The sequence below is a fragment of the Magnolia sinica genome, chromosome 11 (assembly GCF_029962835.1).
Source record: "Magnolia sinica isolate HGM2019 chromosome 11, MsV1, whole genome shotgun sequence".
Classification (NCBI taxonomy): domain Eukaryota; kingdom Viridiplantae; phylum Streptophyta; class Magnoliopsida; order Magnoliales; family Magnoliaceae; genus Magnolia; species Magnolia sinica.
Window position 1 is genome coordinate 77102104 of NC_080583.1, and position 20613 is coordinate 77122716.

General features: G+C 40.0%; 1 protein-coding gene across 8 annotated transcripts in view; it reads right to left on the bottom strand.

Annotated features, from left to right (window-relative positions):
- LOC131219413 (uncharacterized) overlaps positions 1-20613 on the bottom strand; it is a 41253-nt gene that overhangs the window by 3687 nt on the left and 16953 nt on the right. The window contains exons 5-12 of one of the 8 annotated variants that reach the window (XM_058214534.1): positions 19542-19670; positions 18450-19019; positions 17892-17957; positions 15970-17819; positions 15381-15466; positions 15064-15282; positions 14420-14548; positions 420-788 (exon numbers count right to left, since the gene is read on the bottom strand). In XM_058214534.1, coding sequence (XP_058070517.1) covers positions 420-788; positions 14420-14548; positions 15064-15282; positions 15381-15466; positions 15970-17819; positions 17892-17957; positions 18450-19019; positions 19542-19670 — 3418 coding nt within the window. Of the gene's footprint in view, positions 1-419; positions 789-14419; positions 14549-15063; positions 15283-15380; positions 15467-15969; positions 17958-18449; positions 19020-19541; positions 19671-20613 lie in introns of those variants that run through there. The other 7 variants (XM_058214532.1, XM_058214533.1, XM_058214535.1 and 4 more) reach the window with 7 other exon arrangements.

The window sequence follows — 20613 nt, forward strand, 5'->3', positions numbered from 1 at the left end:
CACCAGAAGTAAAAACTCCCAACCAGGGAAAAAAATGTCATTTTCTTGGAAAGTATTTTCCACCCAAATACTTTTCAAGCTCCTGAACTGTCTCTAAATGTCAAAGGAGAACCAGATAGAAGGGTACTTAATTTTAGTTCCCTGAAAAAGCAGGACCTGCTTCTATATTCAGGCAACTGATCTTTTACTAATAGAAGCTATCAATGGAACCATACACCAACTAATCCATCCACCTAAAATGCTCAGTTCCTGTGTGTATGATCCAGGGAAAAAAAAAAACTTTATAGAACCACGTCAGCAGCTACATGGTGTGTTTTAGCTTTATTTAATTAACCATGGTGTTGTGTTGGCTTCCTGAATAAAGGCATTATCACAGTATCCAGATTTTGATTGCAAACAAATATGGAAAACTAAAGCACCTTGGATCCAATATGCTTCCCATGATCACTGTATTTTTAACAAGCAGAGCTAGCCTCCACCATCCAACTGGAGTAGCATTGAGGTCATTTCCTGGACAATCATATTGTGCTTCAGAATTTGAAGCAGCGGAGACAAGAAGCCAAACAGCTATATCTTCCCCATTCGGCAGAAGATAGTCATAGTTCTCATCAACCCTTGAAAACCAACTCTCTGTTGCAGCTATGATCTCTTTGATATGCTCCTCTACCTTAGAACTTGTTGAAATAGGACAATTCATTTGCCAACCGAACAAGCCAACTGGAAGGACCTGAAAGATTGAAATGCCAGGGGAAGAAAAGCTTGATAGGAGGACCCGCTTGGAAATGTCCCTGAAAGAAATGAAAAACTAAGTTGTGCATAGAAAGACTGCATGGGAGAGTGACAGGAAACCATATCTTAGAAATTCAACAAGGGCTTAAAAAGAGGAGAAACACCCGTGAAATGGATAAAACAAACAGAAGGAAAAAAGGTTATCTGCAAGATATCGCAAGGGTTGGTACTACAATGTATAGGAATTCCCACCAGAGCATTTAGATTGTGAACAAAATGCAAGGTCATAGTGTGCATGCACACATGTGTGGTTGCATGCACATGCAAAGACCAATAATGAAATGAACAGAGAAGCACTAAGCATTCAAACATGTCTACCATAGAGGAGATGTAGCTGAAATACCATATTTAATTCCAGGAATCCAGTTTTATTTGCAAATGAAGAAGAAAACAGAAGCAGCACTAACAAAAAATCAGATTTCCAAACTAGTATGAAACGATGTTTCACAAGTGATAGAAATTCAAAATCGCATGAGCAAATAGGATAAGGAAAAAGAAAAATAAGAAGAAGAAGTTGGGAGTCAAAAATGTGCTTAAAGCAACATTTGTTGGTGGTTTGATATAAACAGGTTCAGCTGGCAGTCTATTTTGTTGGACCTGTGACATGTTTAAATAAATAGAATGATAGGAATAAACTAAACACATGTAGCACAGTTGGTAGCATTTGATTTTGTAATGTTGGTCATGTGTTCAAAACAAATCATATTTTACACAGATCCCATCTTTGAGTCTGCAATGCCACCATGCATTCTAGTTTTCTCTGTTTTAAGTCTTGTCTTATACTAATACCGTAAGAAAAAGCTGATGCAAACTCAAATAAATGCAATTATGTCCAAAGACCATGATATCCAGAAACAGTTATGTAACAGCCATCATGTACTAGTAACAGTCGGCACCATTACACGATCTGGGGCCATAATGGCTGTTACAGGAAAAAAAAGGCTTGCAATGGGCCCGTAATGGCCGTAACAGGCTTGTAATAGGTCTTTTCCAGCCCGTAATGGCTCACTTTTGCTATGAATAATAACAGGATTTTAAAATTTTTCCTCAAATTTCTGTAGGAAAATAGTGTAGAATGATTAGGAGTATGCATTAGTGGGATGACTCCCACAGATTGCATGAATTTCGTGTTGGGATTTAAAATAAATATATAAGCAATTTGTGGGATTCAATCATGGCCATTGGACACGTAAGGGGTGTTTATAAGGGTCTCTTGTGGGTAGTTGTTTGTTGGGAGAAAATTAAATTCAAATGCTGGTGAAAAGTCGAAACCAATCAAGAGACACCATGAAAGGAGATGTGACTATTCATGAAAAGATGTGTAGAATATCTGATGAAATGATCATCACATGCACTTTAATTTGGAAATTTGAGTGTAGGATTGGGGAAAATTCAAAATTTTCCCCAATTTCTCCCAAATTGTTTGCAATGTTGTACTCCAAACATGAAACCAAGCATGTATGAGGGCTGATCTATTGGTTTGTCAAGTCCTTGTCAATTCTTAGAATATATATATATGTTTTAATTAAAAATTAATAGAAAATTATTAAAATATTATTTTTTTCAAAATTTCCCTTCAACCAGCTGTAAATTGACACTAATTTTAAAGTATTTAGGAGGTTTGATGAAATAATCATCACATACACTCTATATGTTATGCATTCAATTTGAAAATAGTTGCATTAGTTCAGTCAAACAGTGTATAACTTAGGACCATATACAAAGGAAACCTATTACGTGCACTTCTTTTTTGAGATGTTATGATTTAAAAGTGTGTATTAAGGTATTTTTTAACAATACATAAAGTTTCATTGAAAAATTCAACCATTTTCCTAATGTTTCCCCATGTTTCCTAAAAAGTGCGATAAATTACCCAATACAAACGATACATCCCGTGAGATAACCCAAGGATGTGACATGTAACGCGATATCGATATTTCGAACACTGGTTGGGAGGAAAAGAGTATAGAGAATGCTAGTGTATTGTGTATGTGGTTAGTGGCCCCTTTTATTGTAAGTGCATGTGCACACTTCCCTCTTCTCCTGCAGTGTACTATATGCTTTATTATAATAAAATATTATGTGCTAGGGCAAGTAAGCCCAACACATCATCTCTCTCAAACTCTCCTTCTTCTTCTTCTCTCTCTCAATATTCTCATCTCTTCTTCACATTATCATCATCAAATCATTCTCTACTTGGTATCAGAGCTTAGATCCAGGCATTCTGCATCCAACAATTTGAGAGGCGACACGTCACCTTGCTGATGTTAGCAGCCGTACGGCTGACGTCAGCATTGTACGGACACATGGACTCCGTTTGAGCTAAAAGTTTAGGGGTTTGAAAGATCTTGATTTTAGAAGATTTGTCATGATTTTTTCAGAATTTATTGGACCTCCTTTCATGATATTTTGGGCGAAATAGAGAAATTCAAAAATTGGGCCCATCTTCCGTTTTTCTTCGATATACCTCAAATCGGTAAGCTTTTCTTTGGTTTCTTTCCTCAAGGTGGACCGAAACCTTCTTCTGGTGAATTTTTTACTTAAGATCAATGTTTAAGAGGTTTTTAACCTCAAACGGACGTGCGGCTGGGCCCTTTTTTCACTCGGTTAGGGCTTTTTTGATTGCGTTTCATGGTATTTTGGATGATTGATATTTGTTTGAGGTTTATCTCTTATTAACTTGAAGGATTGAGTGAGATAGAGTTGTTTGAATCAATCTTTCTTAGAGTAGGTGATCTCTTGGCATAGGTTTATCTCTCTTGAACTCTCCTATGGCTGATAAAGGGCCCTCATCTCTTGGTATAAGGTCTCTTGAATCCAACCCCTTGCAGATTACCTCCACTAAGTTGAATGATGACAACTATCTTCAATGGGCACAATCTGTAAAAGTATTTTTAGGAGCCCGTGACAAGTTGTCTTATATTTTGGATGATCCCCTAAACTCTATAAATGTTACCTACAAGTCTTGGACAAAAGAGAATTATCAAGTTATTGCATGGTTGTTGAATAGTATGGATTCCTCGATTAGCCACTCAATGATGTTTTTATCATCGGCTAAAGGTATTTAGGATACGCTTCATGATATGTTCTCGGAATCTCAAAATTTTTCACGGATATTCCAGCTTATTCAAGAAATTGGTCGGTTCCAACAAAACTCCAGATCCTTAAAAGATTACTATTCGACGCTTCGGGGTATGTTGGATGAGTTGGATATGTATCAGCCTCTTCCTTCCAAATGTAAAGAGGATCATGAACATGCTCATAAGCAACGGGATGATACTCGTATCATGCAGTTCCTAACTAGGTTGAGTTCTGATTACCTTCATGTTCGAGATCAAGTTGTTTTGCAGGATCCTCTTCCCCCATTGAAGACAGTCTATGCCATGTGTCAGCGTGTTACTGCCTCTACTCTTCCTTCTCATTCATTTGTGCCACCTAAGCGTTCGGCACATCTTGCTGGCAATCAGTCCTCTCTTGGTCTTCGAGTACCATTCTTGGGTTCGGGGTGCATTTCTGGCTTTGGTGATCGTGGTAGAGGCCGCGAGGGAGATCGCAGTCGTGGCAACCGTAGTCTTCGTGGTCGTGATGGATGTGGACGTGATGGTTCCCGCATTTGTTCACATTGCTGTGGAACTAATCACACGGTTGATTATTGCTGGCAGCTACATAGTCGTCCGACATATGTCGCTACTTCTGTTGTATCCACGGTTGCTTCTGAGATACAATCTTCCATCCTGACAGCTGAGCAGTCTACTTCAGGGGAGTCTCTTATCATTTCTCAGGCTGCATATGATGCCCTTATGCGGCTTCACATTCATGATATTCCTGAGTCTTCTCACGCAGCTTCGGCCCAGTCAGGTACTGCCCTTCTTGCGTCATCATCTCCTACCTCCTAGGTCATCGACTCTGGAGCTTCCTCCCATATGATTGGTAAGTGTCAATTCTTTTCTTCTTATTCTCCTCACACTCAGAATGTCACAGTTGCAGATGGAACCCAATCTTCCATCTCTGGGATTGGTTCCATCCCTCTCTTCTTCCTTGTCTGTCCTCAATCTTGTATGTGCCTCGTTTTCCATTAAACTTATTGTCTGTTAGCTCTCTTACTAAATCATTCAATTGTTCCATTACCTTCTTCCCTTCTTATTGTTTGTTTCAGGACTTACAGACGAAGAGAGTGATTGGTGGGGGGCATGAGCGAGTTGGCGTTTATCTTCTCGATGATACATCCATTGCCGCTTCTAGTACCTTTTCTCTAGATCAAGAGTCCATGACTCGGTGGCATTGCCGCTTAGGCCACCCATCCATTGCTAGATTGAGACTTTTGTTTCCCTCCTTACCTGTCACTAAAACATTATGCTGTGATATTTGTGAATTGTCTAAAAATCATCGTGCTACATTTCCTCCTAGCTCTTCTGGGAGGAAATCTCAACCTTTTCTTCTGATTCACTCGGATGTCTGGGAACCTGCTCCAGTTACCTCTAGTTTTGGATTTAGATATTTTGTTACCTTTGATTATTCCTACATGACTTGGATTTATCTTTTGAAATCTAAATGTGAAGTATTTGATGCATTTAAAGTATTTTATCATGAAGTGTGCACTCAATTTCATTGTTCCATCAAATCCCTCCATTCTGATAATGGGGGGAATACATGTCTAATGCCTTTGTCCTTCTTGCAGGAACGTGATATTTTGTCCAGGACGTCATGTGCTCGCACACCTCAACAAAATGGTATTGCAGAACGAAAGAATCGTCATCTTCTTGAAGTTGCTCGCACCCTTCTGCTTGGTATGCATCTACCTAAACATTTTTGGGGTGATGCTCTTCTCACTGCTACTTTTCTTATTAATCGTATACCCTCTCGTATTTTGTCTTACAAATCTTCATTTACTACAATGTATCCTCATGATAATCCATTTCCTCTCCCACCTAAAGTTTTTGGTTGTACATGCTTTGTTCAAATTTTGAATGGGAGTAATGATAAACTTAGCCCCAGGGCAATTAAATGTGTCTTTCTAGGGGTATACTCGGGGTCAGAAAGGGTATAAATGCTTTGACCCATTAACTCGCAAGAAATATGTCTCTGCCGATGTAACCTTCTTTGAGGATATTTCTTTTTTCTTCGCTCCAGGCCGATCCCTTTGTGATCCTCTTGCGAGTCAGGGAGAGTATAACTCTTCTCCTCTTTCCACTAGTGATCATGGAAAAACTCCTCCCCTCTATTCAGCATCTTGTTGGTGATATGGGTGAGCCTAAGCCTCTGCGGGTGTATCATCGTCGAGATAAATCTTCACACGCTCAGCCATCCACCCTTCCGCTCACTTTGGATGTTGGCTCAGGTGACTCTCCTACCTCGAGTTTAGATCTTCCCATTGCCTTGCGCAAAGGGTCACGATCTTGTACTCAACACCTTATTAGTAATTTCGTTTCATATGATCATCCTTCACCGTCTTTTCAGTCGTTTGCAGCTTCCCTTTCACCACAGACTATTCCTAGATCTCTCTCACATGCTCTTCAGAGTCCTGATTGGACAAAGGCGATGATAGAAGAAATGTCTGCTCTTGAGAAGAATCATACCTGGGACCTTGTGCCACTTCCTTTAGGCCATAAACCTGTCGGCTCTCGATGAGTTTATACGATCAAGTTTCTTCCAGACGGCTCAATTGATCGCTATAAAGCCCGTCTTGTTGCTAAAGGTTACACACAGCCTCATGGTGTGGATTACTTCGAGACATTCTCTCCGATGACTAAGCTTAATTCGATTCACGTTGTGCTCTCCTTGGCCGTTAATTTATCATGGCCCTTGTTTTAACTTGATGTTAAGAATGCATTTCTCCATGTGGATCTTACAGAGGAAGTTTACATGCATCAACCTCCTGGCTTTGTTGCTTCTCACAACCCTGCACTTATATGTCGGTTGAAGAAAGCTCTTTATTGACTCAAACAATCCTAACGTGCATAGTTCGAAAAATTTAGTCAGGCTCTCTTGGAGTTTGGCTTTGTTCGTAGTCATGCCGATCATTCTCTCTTTATATGTCGTCGATCGATGGGCATCATGGTTCTCATTGTCTATGTGGATGATATTGTTCTGTCCAGTAGTGATTCTACTGGAATGAGGGAGGTCAAAGATTTTTTGAAGACCAAGTTTGAGATCAAAGATCTCGGTCCTCTTCGCTACTTCCTCGGAATTGAAGTTGCTCGCTCATCATCCAGATTGGTCTTATCACAACGAAAATATGCGCTTGATCTTCTCATGGAGACCGGCATGTTAGGGTGCAAGCCTGCTACCACTCCCATGGAAACTTCACAGAAGCTTCGACCAAATGATGATGCTCTCCTTACTGATCCCGAGATGTATCGATGACTTGTAGGCCAGCTTATTTACCTGACTATTACTCGCCCAGATCTCTCATTTGCGGTGGGGGTTGTTAGCCAATTCATGCAAGCTCCCCGTACTTCCCATCTCATGGCTGTCTGCCGCATACTTCGGTATTTAAAATCAACCTCGGGTCTTCGCCTCCGCTTTCAGTTGCATGATCATCTTCATCTTTCTAGCTATTCTGATGTTGATTGTGCAGGTAGTACTTTTGATCGCCGCTCTACATCCAGCTTCTGTACCTTCCTAGGTGGCAATCTTATAACCTGAAAGAGCAAAAAGCAGCCAGTTGTTGCCCAGTCCTCGACTGAAGCAAAATATCATGCTATGGCTCATGCGATGTGTGACCTCGTGTGGCTTTGCAACATTCTTGAAAAACTTGGCTATCCTCCTTCGGATCCTGTTCCTCTTCACTGTGACAACCAAGCGGCCATCCATATTGCTCGTAACCCAGTTTTCCAAGGGCGAACCAAGCATATTGAGGTCGACTGTCACTTTATTCGGGAGAAAGTCGCTTCTAAGGAAATCGTTACTCCTTTTGTTTGATTTGGGGATCAACTTGCTGATGTTCTTACAAAGTCTTTGAGTCGAGATGCTCTTCATCGTGTTCGTGACAAGTTGGGCATGATCAACATCTATGCTCCAACTTGAGGGGGAGTATAGAGAATGCTAGTGTATTGTGTATGTAGTTAGCGGCCCCTTTTAGGGTAAGTGCATGTGCACACTTCCCTCTTCTCCTGCAGTGTACTATATGTTTTATTATAATAAAATATTATATGTTAGGGCAAGTAAGCCCAACACATCATCTCTCCCAAACTCTCCTTCTTCTCTCTCTCAATATTCTCATCTCTTCTTCACATTATCATCATCAAATCATTCTCTACTGAGAGTATCGACGATCAACAATATTCAAAAAGGGCAATGACAATCCTAAATGTTTGTATCTTGTATATGAGAGACACGGAGTCAGTGGATCATTTTCTTCATCCATTGCCCGTGTACTAACGAGATTTGGGCTAGTTTCCTAAAAAATGTTGGCATGTCATGGACAATGCTAGATCCAGTGGAGTTGTTTTCTTCATGGCATGAGGTAATGCTTTGCAAGCAAGAGTGGGTGGTGTGAAGATTATCCTTGCTAGCTGGTCTTTGGTCTATTTAGGGGGAAAAGGAATGGGAGATGCTTCAACAATCTAAGCTCCTCCAAGTATTGCTTGGTGGGCTGGATTTCTTGTATAGAGGCTCTTAGAGATTGAAATTTTCCTCTTCTTTGAGCTGGGTTGTTTTTGTGTGGTTGTAGTAGGTGTGCCTTCTTTGTTGCTTTTCAATAAAGTTCTGTAATTTTCAAAAAAAAAAAAAGAAGAAGAAGAAGAACTCCTTTTGTTCATCAAATTCTTTATGATAGGAGAAACTTGGTATACAGGGAGTAATAGTACCTGTTTACTTTCGATAATATGTTTTGTACACTACAAGCACAAAGATATTAACAAAAATGAAGAATCAAAACAAGTTCAAAGACTTCAATGTTAATTATGAGAAGCAACACATCTTTCATGGATCCAATGATTCTAAAATTACATGGGCAGATCCTATTGAAGTGCATTTGTTACACTAAGAACACTCATTTCTTGCTCAGAGCATTAGGAGAAGATGCATAAGATTCTTACTCATAGACCAACATCCACCCTAAAGTGCTCTAATGTGTTGATTTTCTACTATGACAAGAAAGCTCCAGGCTTTGTGATGGGGACATCCCGCGCACGCCGTCCACACGTGCACGCACACCACCCTCCCTGCACTCGCACGCCAGAAGGAGGGCCCCACCATTAATCTGGATCGATGACGACGTCCAGGGAAGGCCTCCTAACTAGAAGACGAAGTTTTGATTCAAAAGAGTAGGCCTATTAGTCAAGAAAAGCCTATCATGGGATCTCATGATCGTGGCCCACTAGTCAGATGTAATTTCATATTTTAGGTTTTGCTTATTAATGTTATTTAGAAAATCATGGACGCTTTAGATTTCTTTGATTAGTTTTTATTTTGGTTTACTTCATCGCCAAGTAATAGGTTGCATACATGGCGTGAGTTTTGGGGTATAGGGTTTTCTTATAAATAGGCACCCCTTGTAGCTTTTTTCATTCATTCAAGATTAATAAAAATTCTGCGTTTTCCTACTCTCTGAGTTGTGAAGCCTAATTAGGTGCGAAGCCCTTCCTTCATCGAAGGGTTAACTACCATGGTGCGAAGCCACATCTATCCTGATTCGCCCCATCCATCGCCATCTCTACTACCCATCTTCCACCATCCCTTCTTCTCATCTTACCCCATCATCTGCACTTCGAATCAATCATCTATTGCAGCAATTCTCCTCCCCACAGCAGAATTTCAGAATCTGGCCCTACAGGAGGGCTGAAACTTCAACGGAGCACCACGCACAAATCGTACATCGGATCGAGCTGAGATTTGGGAGTTTTGGAGTCCATCCCCGGCCGACCAGGGCCAAGGTGGCCTTTTTCTGAATAGTGGGCCCCACACACGTGCGGCCAAGATCACACGCACGTGCGTCTGGGCCATCGTTGTTGTCCACGCGTGCGGTACTTTTCTGATTCATCTCTCTCCTCTCTTTTACTCCGCTTTCACCCAAAATCACTAAACCTAACCCTAAATTACTCAAATCTCCAATTTTATGCCCTTTTTCTTACCCTAGGGTTCATTGATTTGAAATTGGTGAATCCCTCGGATTAGAGACTGATTACTATGCATGTGTGGATGATTATTTCTTATCTTTGAGTATTGTTTGGTTCATAATTTTTATTGAACCAGCCCTATCATGTGTAAGCCTGGACCCGCATAAATTCCCCTTAATTGAATATTTGGACTTTCATGTGGGATATGAAATTTGTGTAATTGTTTCTGAACTAACGTGATCTTAAGCCTGAAATCTCGCATATAATATTTAATTTTCATGTCCTTCATCAAATTTGGTATCAAAGCCTAGGGTTCTTGTAGGGGAATTCATTACATGTTTGGGGTTTGGTTATTTATGTCCATAACGCATCAATTCTCATCATATGTGGCTGTTTAGAAGTCCATAAACCCTGAAATAAGCTGCTGAAATTTTCTATTATCCCCTTATTTGAATTATTTTAGAAATTAACTTGGCTTTCTATTTTTAGAAACTAATTTTTTAGAAACTTTCTTAATCTGTTTGTAGAAACTAACTTCCTTTCCTTTTTCTTTTTTAGAAACTAGTTCACTTTCCTTTTTCTTTTTTAGAAACTAACTTACTTTCTATTTTTAGAAACTTTCCTTTTTCTTTTTCTTTAGAAACTAGGTTGTTTTTTTTTTTTAGAAACTTTTCTAATTTGCTTTTTTTAGAAGCTTTCCTAATTTGTTTCTTTAGAATCTTTCCTAATTTGTTTTAAGAAACTTTCCTTTTTCATTTTTAGAAACTAGGTCGCTTTTCTTTAGAAACTTTCCTAATTTGTTTTTTTTAGAAACTTTCCTCTTTCATTTTTAGAAACTAGGCTACTTTTTTTAGAAACTTTCCTAACTTGTTTCAAAAAACTTTCCTTTTTCGCTTTTAGAAACTAGGTTGTTTCTTAAAAAATAAAAATAAATAAATAAATAAATCTTATATTTTGACAACTATATTACTGAATTTTGATTGGCACCCTACACTAAACATGGAACAATTGCAAGAGTCACTAAACAAGTTGTCCCAGAAGTTGGAGCTTTTGATTAAGCGCTTGGAAATGGACCAATGCTTTGAACAGCTTGATGTACGCATTACCCGACTAAAGACCATCAACAAGACAAACCCCACCATTGGGATAGATGTCCAATCTCAGGCAGGTGGCCTAAAGGATAGACCAATGAATGGAGTTGGTGAAGGAATCAATTATGGGTATGCACCCGTGCACCCACCCTATGAGAGACATCAAGACCACTATTTTGAAGGGTACGACATGTGCGGCCTTGTGACTGGAGAGTGCACCAGAGGTTAGTGTAGAGTTACCCACTGAGGCCATTCCGATAATGGATGAGTTACATGATGTCTTTCCTGATGATCTACCAGATGAGTCTCCCCCTAGGAGGGATATAGAGCACACCAGAACATGGGACACGGTAATACGTACAGTCGAGTTTGCGTTTAATAGTTCTGTCGATAGGTCCACAGATCTCAGTCCTTATGAAGTCGTTACTGTTTATAAACCTGAAAAACCTATTGATTTTGTCCCTATGTCACTGTCTCATAGGGTGTCAGAGCCTGCAGAGTCTTTTGCGCATCACATTCATTCATGTCATCAAGAAATCGGCAGAAGATCACTACTAGTAATGAACATTATAAATTTTCTACATACCAACATAAACGTTTCAAAGAAATAGTCCGCATCTGGCCCGAGCGGTACCTTCCGGGGGTCATTCGTAAGTTACACGCGCTTAGCGCTGGACCCTTCAAAATTATAAAACGAAATGGTCTCAATGCGTATGAGGTAGATCTTCCACCTTTTATGGGAATTAGTTCCACATTCAACGTGGAGGATCTAGTTACTTTTCAGGGGACCATTAATACTTTGTCCAGCCCTTCTCCTACCCGTCCTCATTCCCCATATTTATCCCTTGAACCATGGCCCCTTCTCGACTCATTTTCTCAGCCTCTACGTCCCATACCTACCCGTCCCGACCCATTTTTCCAACCTCTATCTCCTATACTTACCCGTCCCGACCCATTTTTTCAGCCTCTACCTCCCATACCTACCTTTCCCGACCCATTTTTTCAGCCTCTACGTCTCATACCTACCCGTCCCAACCCATTTTCCCAGCCTCTACCTCCCATATCTACCTATCCCGACCCATTTTCCCAACCTCTACCTCCCATACTTACTCTTCCTGACATTTCTTCTCAGCCTCTGCCTCCCATACCTAACCTTCACACACCCAGAGAGAAAATAGAGGATATCCTGGACCATCAGATAGTTTCAACGTCGGACGGCGGGTTTCAGAAGTACCTGGTCCAGTGGAAGTCACGTCCAGCTTCAACCAATACGCGGCTCGCTGAGGAGGAGTTTCAGAGACTTGATCCTTACATCTTGAAGCGGTTCAGGAGTTTTATTTCTCCAATGGCGAAATCTTCGCAGCCGAAGAGAATTGATGGGGACATCCCGCGCACGCCATCCACACGTGCACGCACACCACCCTCCCTACGCTCGTACGCCAAAAGGAGAGCCCCACCATTGATCTGGATTGATGAGGACATCCAGGGAGGGCCTCCTAGCTAGAAGACGAAGTTTTGATTCAAAAGAGTGGGCCCGTTAGTCAAGAAAAGTCCATCATGGGATCTCATGATCATGGCCCACTAGTCAGATTGATTTCATATTTTAGGTTTTGCTTATTAATGTTATTTAGAACATCATGGATGCTTTAGATTTCTTTGATTAGTTTTTATTTTGGTTTACTTCATCGCCAAGTAATAGGTTGCAGACATGGCGTGAGTTTTGGGGTATAGGGTTTTCTTATAAATAGGCACCCCTTGTAGCTTTTTTCATTCATTCAAGATTAATAAAAATTCTACGTTTTCCTACTCTCTGAGTTGTGAAGCCTAATTGGGTGCGAAGCCCTCCCTTCATCGAAGGGTTAACTACCGTGGTGCGAAGCCACATCTATCCCGATTCGCCTCATCCATCGCCATCTCTACTACCCATCTTCTACCATCCCTTCTTCTCATCTTACCCCATCATCTACACTTCGAATCAATCATCTATTGCAACAATTCTCCTCCCTACAGCAGAATTTCAGAATCTGGCCCTACAGGAGGGCTGAAACTTCGGCGGAGCACCACGCACAAACCGTATATCAGATCGAGCTGAGATTTGGGGGTCTTGGAATCCATCCCCGGCCGACCAGGGCTAAGGTGGTCTTTTTCTGAATAGTGGGCCCCACACACGTGCGGCCGAGATCACACGCACGTGCGTCTAGGTCATTGTTGTTGTCCACGCGTACGGTACTTCTTTGGTTCGTCTCTCTCCTCTCTTTTACTCTGCTTTTACCCAAAATCCCTAAACCTAACCCTAAATTACTCAAATCTCTAATTTTATACCCCTTTTCTTACCCTAGGGTTCCTTGATTTGAAATTGGTGAATCCCTTGAATTAGGGACTGATTACTATGCATGTGTGGATGATTATTTCTTATTTTTAAGTATCGTTTGGTTCATAATTTTTATTGATCCAGCCCTATCATGTGTAGGCCTGGACCCGCATAGATTCCCCTTAATTGAATGTTTAGACTTTCATGTAGGATATGGAATTTGTGTAATTGTTTCTGAACTCATGTGATCTTAAGCCTGAAATCTCGCATATCATATTTAATTTTCATGTCCTGCATCACTTTGTTGGCTCTTGTAATATTATCCAATTCTCATCTTCCTACTTAACTCAACTCTTTTTCATGTTGTATGCCCCAAGAGTCAAAGAAAACCAACTCATCAAGACAATAGCCAACAAGGTTGCAAACTCAGAGAAGAACTCATTTAATTTAGTTTGCAAGACAACAATATATCGTAGTATTCCAACTTCCACCAAAATATTAGCTCTGACCTAAAGATTTGATAATTTGATTGCAGCTTTTCAGGCTCCTTTCTGCTTACAATGATGTTGCCCATTTAAAGGTGAAAAACACCATAGAACTCACCAAAACCAAGCATAACTTTCTTCATGTTATTGTACCAACTTTTTTTGCAAGCCTATACAGCATGTCCCAAGTGTAGCTTAAATGTCATGATTTATATGAGGCACTCGACTACCTGATTGAATGATGCACAAAAGTATCAAGGAAGAAATTATTGAGGTACTTGCTTGGCCGGGAGAGTTTGGAGTTTAACCAATGAAATAACACTGCAATGGTCACTAATCTCCAAAAGCCTGTAGAAAATGACGAAGATGATCTGGATACAATAACTAATGGTGTCCCTTGATATTTCCAATATAGTACACATTGTGGCAGAATAAGCCCAAGGACAAAAATGCAAGTGAATATATTAGTGATTACAACAACATAACCAATGTAGGGAGTCGGAAAACCTAGAAAAGGAAATAGAAAGGACCCCAAGCATTTAATCGTGCAGACAATATCACAATGTATACCAAGTCCGAGGAACCAGATCACCAAAATACGATAAGGAGAAGAAATATGGAAGGATACGTAAGACACATGAACAATAAAAAATTGAGCTTGTGATGTGAGGGAGCACGGCGTACCATAAGCCAAAGCCTCCAATACCATTATGACCAACAAAAAGAGAAGCACACTTTGGTATTCTTCTTAATTCCAGTAGAGAAGGACATAAGTAATCAAAGCTTGGAAGAGTGAATTCCTCCACCCACGCACTGCAAACATGTATGAGAAGATAAATGAACTTGTATCTGTATTCAGCATAGAAACACCTGAACTCAAGCACATAAGGAAAAATATACATATATAGAACTTGTTCCCTCAAATGCATTCATTTCTAATTCTATCCTTCCTCATCTTGCCACTCATCATCTCAGTTATATATTCCCATTAAAACAAGAAATTAGCAAAAATATAGGAAATGAGATGACGAAATCTCTCACAGGACCAAGCATTTTTAGAACACTGCAAGATTATTGGATGCCCAAAGTGTAAGGTGTCAACAACAGGGTTAAAATCGCTGTATTTGATATTTAAATGATCTGTCCCTAGCCAGCTAAGAAAAATAACTCTCCAAATTCATTGATTGAGGACTTTCAACACAAATAATAGCACTTCAGACCATCCACTGGATATAAAGTAACTTGAAAGTGCATATCAAGATATAAAGTGTATTGGACCATGCAAAAGACGAGACTCCAAATAAATGTATGTCCTAGAGAAAATTCACCTCCATGTCGAGTTCATTATCCACACATGCAGTCTCCCGCTCTCTTCAGCTACAACAAGATAGCATGGTTCATAAACTAATACACAGCAAATACTCTCAGCAGTTGTCAACTTGACAACAACTGAAACACAACCAAGCTGCACATGGACAACTTTTACAGCATTTTCTTCGCAGCAATCTGATGTGCACACCGAGCACAAACAATCGATATTTTGTTCCCTGAGATGCAGAATAAGTTAGAATCAACATTGTCACTCATGGTTCATAAAGCCAATCAGTACAGTTGTGAGTCATACAAAAATAGGACGGCAAACAACCTGCAACAAGGTACCTTGATACTGTTAAGTAAAACAAGGCACTGTCCATCTGGAGTGAATTGTAAGCCAGATCTCTCAAATGCAATCTGGTAAAAGGAATAACAAATTTAAGTAACTTGCAAAACGCCAAAGAGAAAGGATATGCAACAAGCACTTTACAGAAGTTCTATAACTGTCTTCTACACCATACATGTCGCAATTACGTAGGGTGATCAGGACCTTTGATCTGATGGGCCAACATGAGAATGGGATATAGGTCAAAATCCATAGTAATTGGACAACTCTATCAATCCAAATCTTGTTTTGCCTGTTGAATGAGCACAGTTGCTCACTTTCTGGGTTAACCAACTCTTTCCAGGCAACTGATTCGATGCGTATTGGGTGCAAAATTATGATCCCCTTGCATTTTGGGAAGTGGCACATATCAACAGTCCTGTCCACGTTACACAAACAACATGGATGTTTTAGTTCATTCTTTATGAAACTCTATGAACAGCAGGTTATAGTAGCCTTCATCAAATGCTGAAATCAGTATATAACACAATCTCATAAGCCAAAATCAGTGTCATGTACCACCCAGGAAACTTACATCTTTGTTGAATGTGCCCTTAGAAAGCGGCAACATGATTGATGCATAACCAAGAAAAGAAGGGCACTTTTCACTCAGTGCCTTGGCTGGGACATCATAAATGAAAAGGGTTCTTCTCTGTTCTCCCAAAGGGCCACATAAAACACAAATATGTATAATATCATCCTTCATGCTTAACAGTACAGATAAGATCGGCATGGGGTGAACATAGCAACCAACAAGCTCGACAAATCCCCCAAACTCATTACAAGGCTTAGTCTCTTTTGGAAAGAAATCATCCTGTAGCACATTTTTCTGGTTTATCTCACTCCGAGAAAAAGGACCTTCACATTCATTATTAACAGACTTCCCATAGCAGGGAAGATCTGAAGAAGCTAGATTTTCCCTGACATCAGTTCCATTGTTATCGGGGGAAATTCTCCCCTGCATACATGATGCAGCATTGCTGCATTCTGTAGGTTTGTATGATGCAACCAGCTTGTTGACAGTATCCCTTTGATGCCTCTCCACATCTTGGATGGACAGACCAAAACCACTTTCATCAGTGGCCGGCACAACCAATGCTTGATTTTGGGTTACATGGGGTGCTGTGTTGAACAACATGCCTTCAGGTTCAGAAATGTTCATATTGTGGTGTTGCCTTTCAAGCTTGATTTCATGGGCAAATGATGGTAACTTATTTATGCTTCCATCAGCAGCAGTGGCCTGACCAATCTCTGTGGTGTGTAAAGTGTTCATAGTAGAATTCGTCTCAGGGATACTATTGTTTTCTATATTCCTAAAAACTATACTTTCAGAATGAGGACCACTGTACTTCAGGGAAGGACGAAGTGAACATGGAAGCTTCCCCACATGGTGACTAGAAACGGTGTAGTCTCCAGTTGAAGCAGCTGCATCTGTCTTGTGAATACCAAAAAAGGAATTGCCTGTTCCAGTAGCTGCTGTATTGTCATCAATTTGCATTTCTGGAATAGTACCTACCCCACCAACGAAGTTCACAGTTCTTGCATCTGTCGTTGTGGATAATCTGGAGGTGTCAAAGTTAGCATCTTGATTATCTGTGGTTGTTGGTAACCTGTGTGTATCGGAGTTAGCAGGATCACATTGAATATTGATTCTTTGAAAATCTGTTCCTGGAGAGCTATGTCTAAAATGAGAAGAAGTTTCCCCAATTTCAATATTCGCAGTTCCCAAACTCTTGCTTGAACTGGAAGGCAGAATGGCAGCATGCTCAAACTCAGTACTAAAACCAGTCTTATTGCTCCTGAAACCAGGACAGTATGTTGGTTTATCAGCTGGTACATCGGGAACTTCATGTTTGCATACAAACTCACAACAGGAATACCGAGAAATACCATCAACAACAGCAACAGTCCCCGAAGTAGCGATACCTTCAATACCATCAGAGATGATCTTGATTCCCTTGTCTTTAGAACTTTCCACTTCAGGATTGATTTCAGTAAATATTGTGCTCCCATCCCAATTTTTGTGTTTATTATTTTCTCCTTCCAAAAGATTATGTCTACTGGGAGATGTACAACTGAAAGGAGCAACAGATACAAGAATCGTATCATTCTCTGGAGGATCATTCAACAGCATAGCTGCTTCATCAAGCAAGATTTCATCCTTACTGCCATTTCCAAAATGACAATTTGATGATTCTTTAACCCCATCAGCATCGCCCAGAAACCTTGAGATATCAGGATCACGTGCTTTTTTATCGAGAAGTGCTGGACCAGCTTTACCAAGATCATGATGCAGTGTTCTCAGATTAATAACATCACATGCACATTGTTCATCTTCAAAGCTGTCGGGAATAACAGACTTGACATCTGGAGGGCTCCCTCTTTCTATAAAAGGCAGATTGGCTAAACACTCATTACATCTATTCTCTCTAAATAGGGAATTGGCAAGAATTATACCAGAAACATGCATTTTTTGCTCCTTATCAATGTTGGATCCCATATTAGGTCCAGCTGCAAGCTCACCTGCAAAAACACAAAATCCATCATTCACAAGATGATATGCCACTCTATTGTCAACTCAACAACCATAGGACCAAATAAACCAACCATAAGGCTAAATAAACAAAGAGAAACTATAAATCGAGAAAAAGCAATCCTACCAGGCTTTGTATAGAAAGTGACATATCTCATTTTTGGCTATTTCTCTGCATGGGAATTTATCATGGGAGTTGTCACAGGATACATTAAGGAATATCTTGCAAAATAAGATAAATTAAAGAATATTGAAAAATAATAATTAAAATGATAAAAATAAAATTAATCTTGAAAATAAAGAACAAACATTATAACATATAAATACCATGATATTTAAGTTTAGTGATACAAAGAGGAATACCATGATGTTTTACTGATACTTTTCAGTTTCTGAAAATAGCTCAAAATGTTGCTATATTTTCAAGTTTTAGATGACTTTTCTCACTATGGTTGTAACTTTACAAGGTTGAACATCCTTACCTTGAGATATAACATCTGTGACGTGGTGTGTCCCATCATTTTCCTTCAGAGACTTCAACCCTTCCAAATTTATACAAGGGTCACATTTAGTGAAAGGAACTCCTGCGTTCTCAACCAACGCCCTTTTCTTCTTTGAGGTTTTCTTCAGTAAAGGAAGCGCTTGTGGTAGCAGCAATGTCATCATAGATTTTACTAAATCCTGCCCCACAGAATCAAAGTCACTCTTTCCAGAACTTGCATTCGAAGCGCTGGATGTGCCTATTTCTTCTTCCGGATGTGATCCCACTATGGGCCCCTCAGATAGAACTACGTCTTGTGAGAATATCACAGGGAAGGACGTCTCTTCATTGTCTTGTGAATTCTTGTGAGGAGCATCCATGCATTTCAAAGAGCATGTTCTACTTTTGCGTTTCAGCTCAGGCATATCTTCCGCAACTACCTGATCAACATGTGATGTTGAGTTTCCCAACAATTTTTCAGCTGCCATAAGTTCATCTTTGACGTTACAGGGACCACCCTTGCAGCCCTCAGAATCGGAATCAGAATCAGCAACATCATCTGCAAATAACACTATCTTTCACTAATAACTAAAGGATGCCGATGAAGGGTATGTGACCAGTGCTTAAAAATGAGAACATAGTCGAAGAAGGATAGCTTTCAACGGACAGCTGTTGAAGTTTGCAACATAGTCGAAGAAGTAATTTTATGATCCTCAGCAGGATATGCAAAGTATCAGGTCTTTAGTTTGTAAATGTGCGACCCATGGTTCATGGTCCAGATTGTTGACCCGAGGACCCCATCTTGAATGTACCGTGCCCCCCAAAACCTCCAAGATTGGAAGATCCTGGTTATCCAATCATTTGCCATTTTGTCGGTTGAATGTTGGCCACTGCTGTTTTTCTTCTCAACTGCCTATTTTCAGGCAACTTATCAAAGGGTTAGGATTGTTTATCAAGGAGATTTTCAGGGTGTCATCCATCCACCACAGGACCGATCATATCAACAGTCTAGATTACCAAACCATGGCCCCCACAAGTATAGAGTAAGGACCTGTGGATATTATGTATCCTCAGGTCAAGTATTTACCATTACCTTGTAGGTCCAATGTATCAGGCACACAATAATCCAAATCCTTCACAGTTTTAAACTCTGTCAACACTGGGATTTCTCCATCACTTTCTTTTGTTGCAGCCAAGGAATCATCAACTTGCAAATCCACATCTGTGAACCTATCAAGCTGTGAGAAATTTTCACTTGTTGAGATCAAAGGAAGATATAACTGTAGCTGTACTGCAAGTTCAGTATCAAGGTTCCATCCTCAAGATTCATTGGAGAAATGTACTTCTAAAACTAGGGACATAACTTTGAAGTAGAAGTAATAGGTAACCATTTTATTGGTCAAAATAACCAAAAGGAATTAGATAAGTAGTGGAAAGAAAAGAAGAAATTGAAGGCCATATCAGCCTTAGAAACAGTGCACACATCAGCCCAAGAGTAGAGTCCTCCAAGTGGAAGCTCTTCCTAAAACACCATCAGTGTGTAAGGCATTCCAAACTTAATCAGTACCCTGATCAACATGCCTTCCAGAAAGAGACTGAACTCGTGAACAAGCGCAAAAATCTCATCCATCAGGAACCCCCAAAAAAAAAAGTGTAAATGAATAGCAAATAAATAAGCATTACTCAACTTACCATTCAAGTGTAGGCAGAGAACATGCAATGCAATGCAAATCATGAATGGCAATGCGTAAAAATCCTCAGATAAGCATTATGAAAAATTAGTGGACAATGAGCCAATAATACACAAGCAACCCAGCTATTCCATGGAAAATTTCAGAACTTTAAAAACAGTGATGTGATAGAAAAACCATCAAATGAATTCAGGAATGGTGTTCTATTTCTGGTAGGGAATGAAACTTGTTACTGAGACACAATATCCATCAAGCTAGTGGATAAGACGAACCACATGAGAGGATCGGCCAGAACCCATTTTCTTGCTATAGGGAATTCACCAGTAAGTTTGCATCCCTCAAAACATGTCTCTAAGAAATATCAAGGAATGAAAATCTCCGAGTTTTGAGTGATTTCCTGTGTGCTCAAAAAATGGTGCCACATCACATGAAGCAAATGGAAGAGAACTTTGAGCACTGGTTTTAAGAAGATAT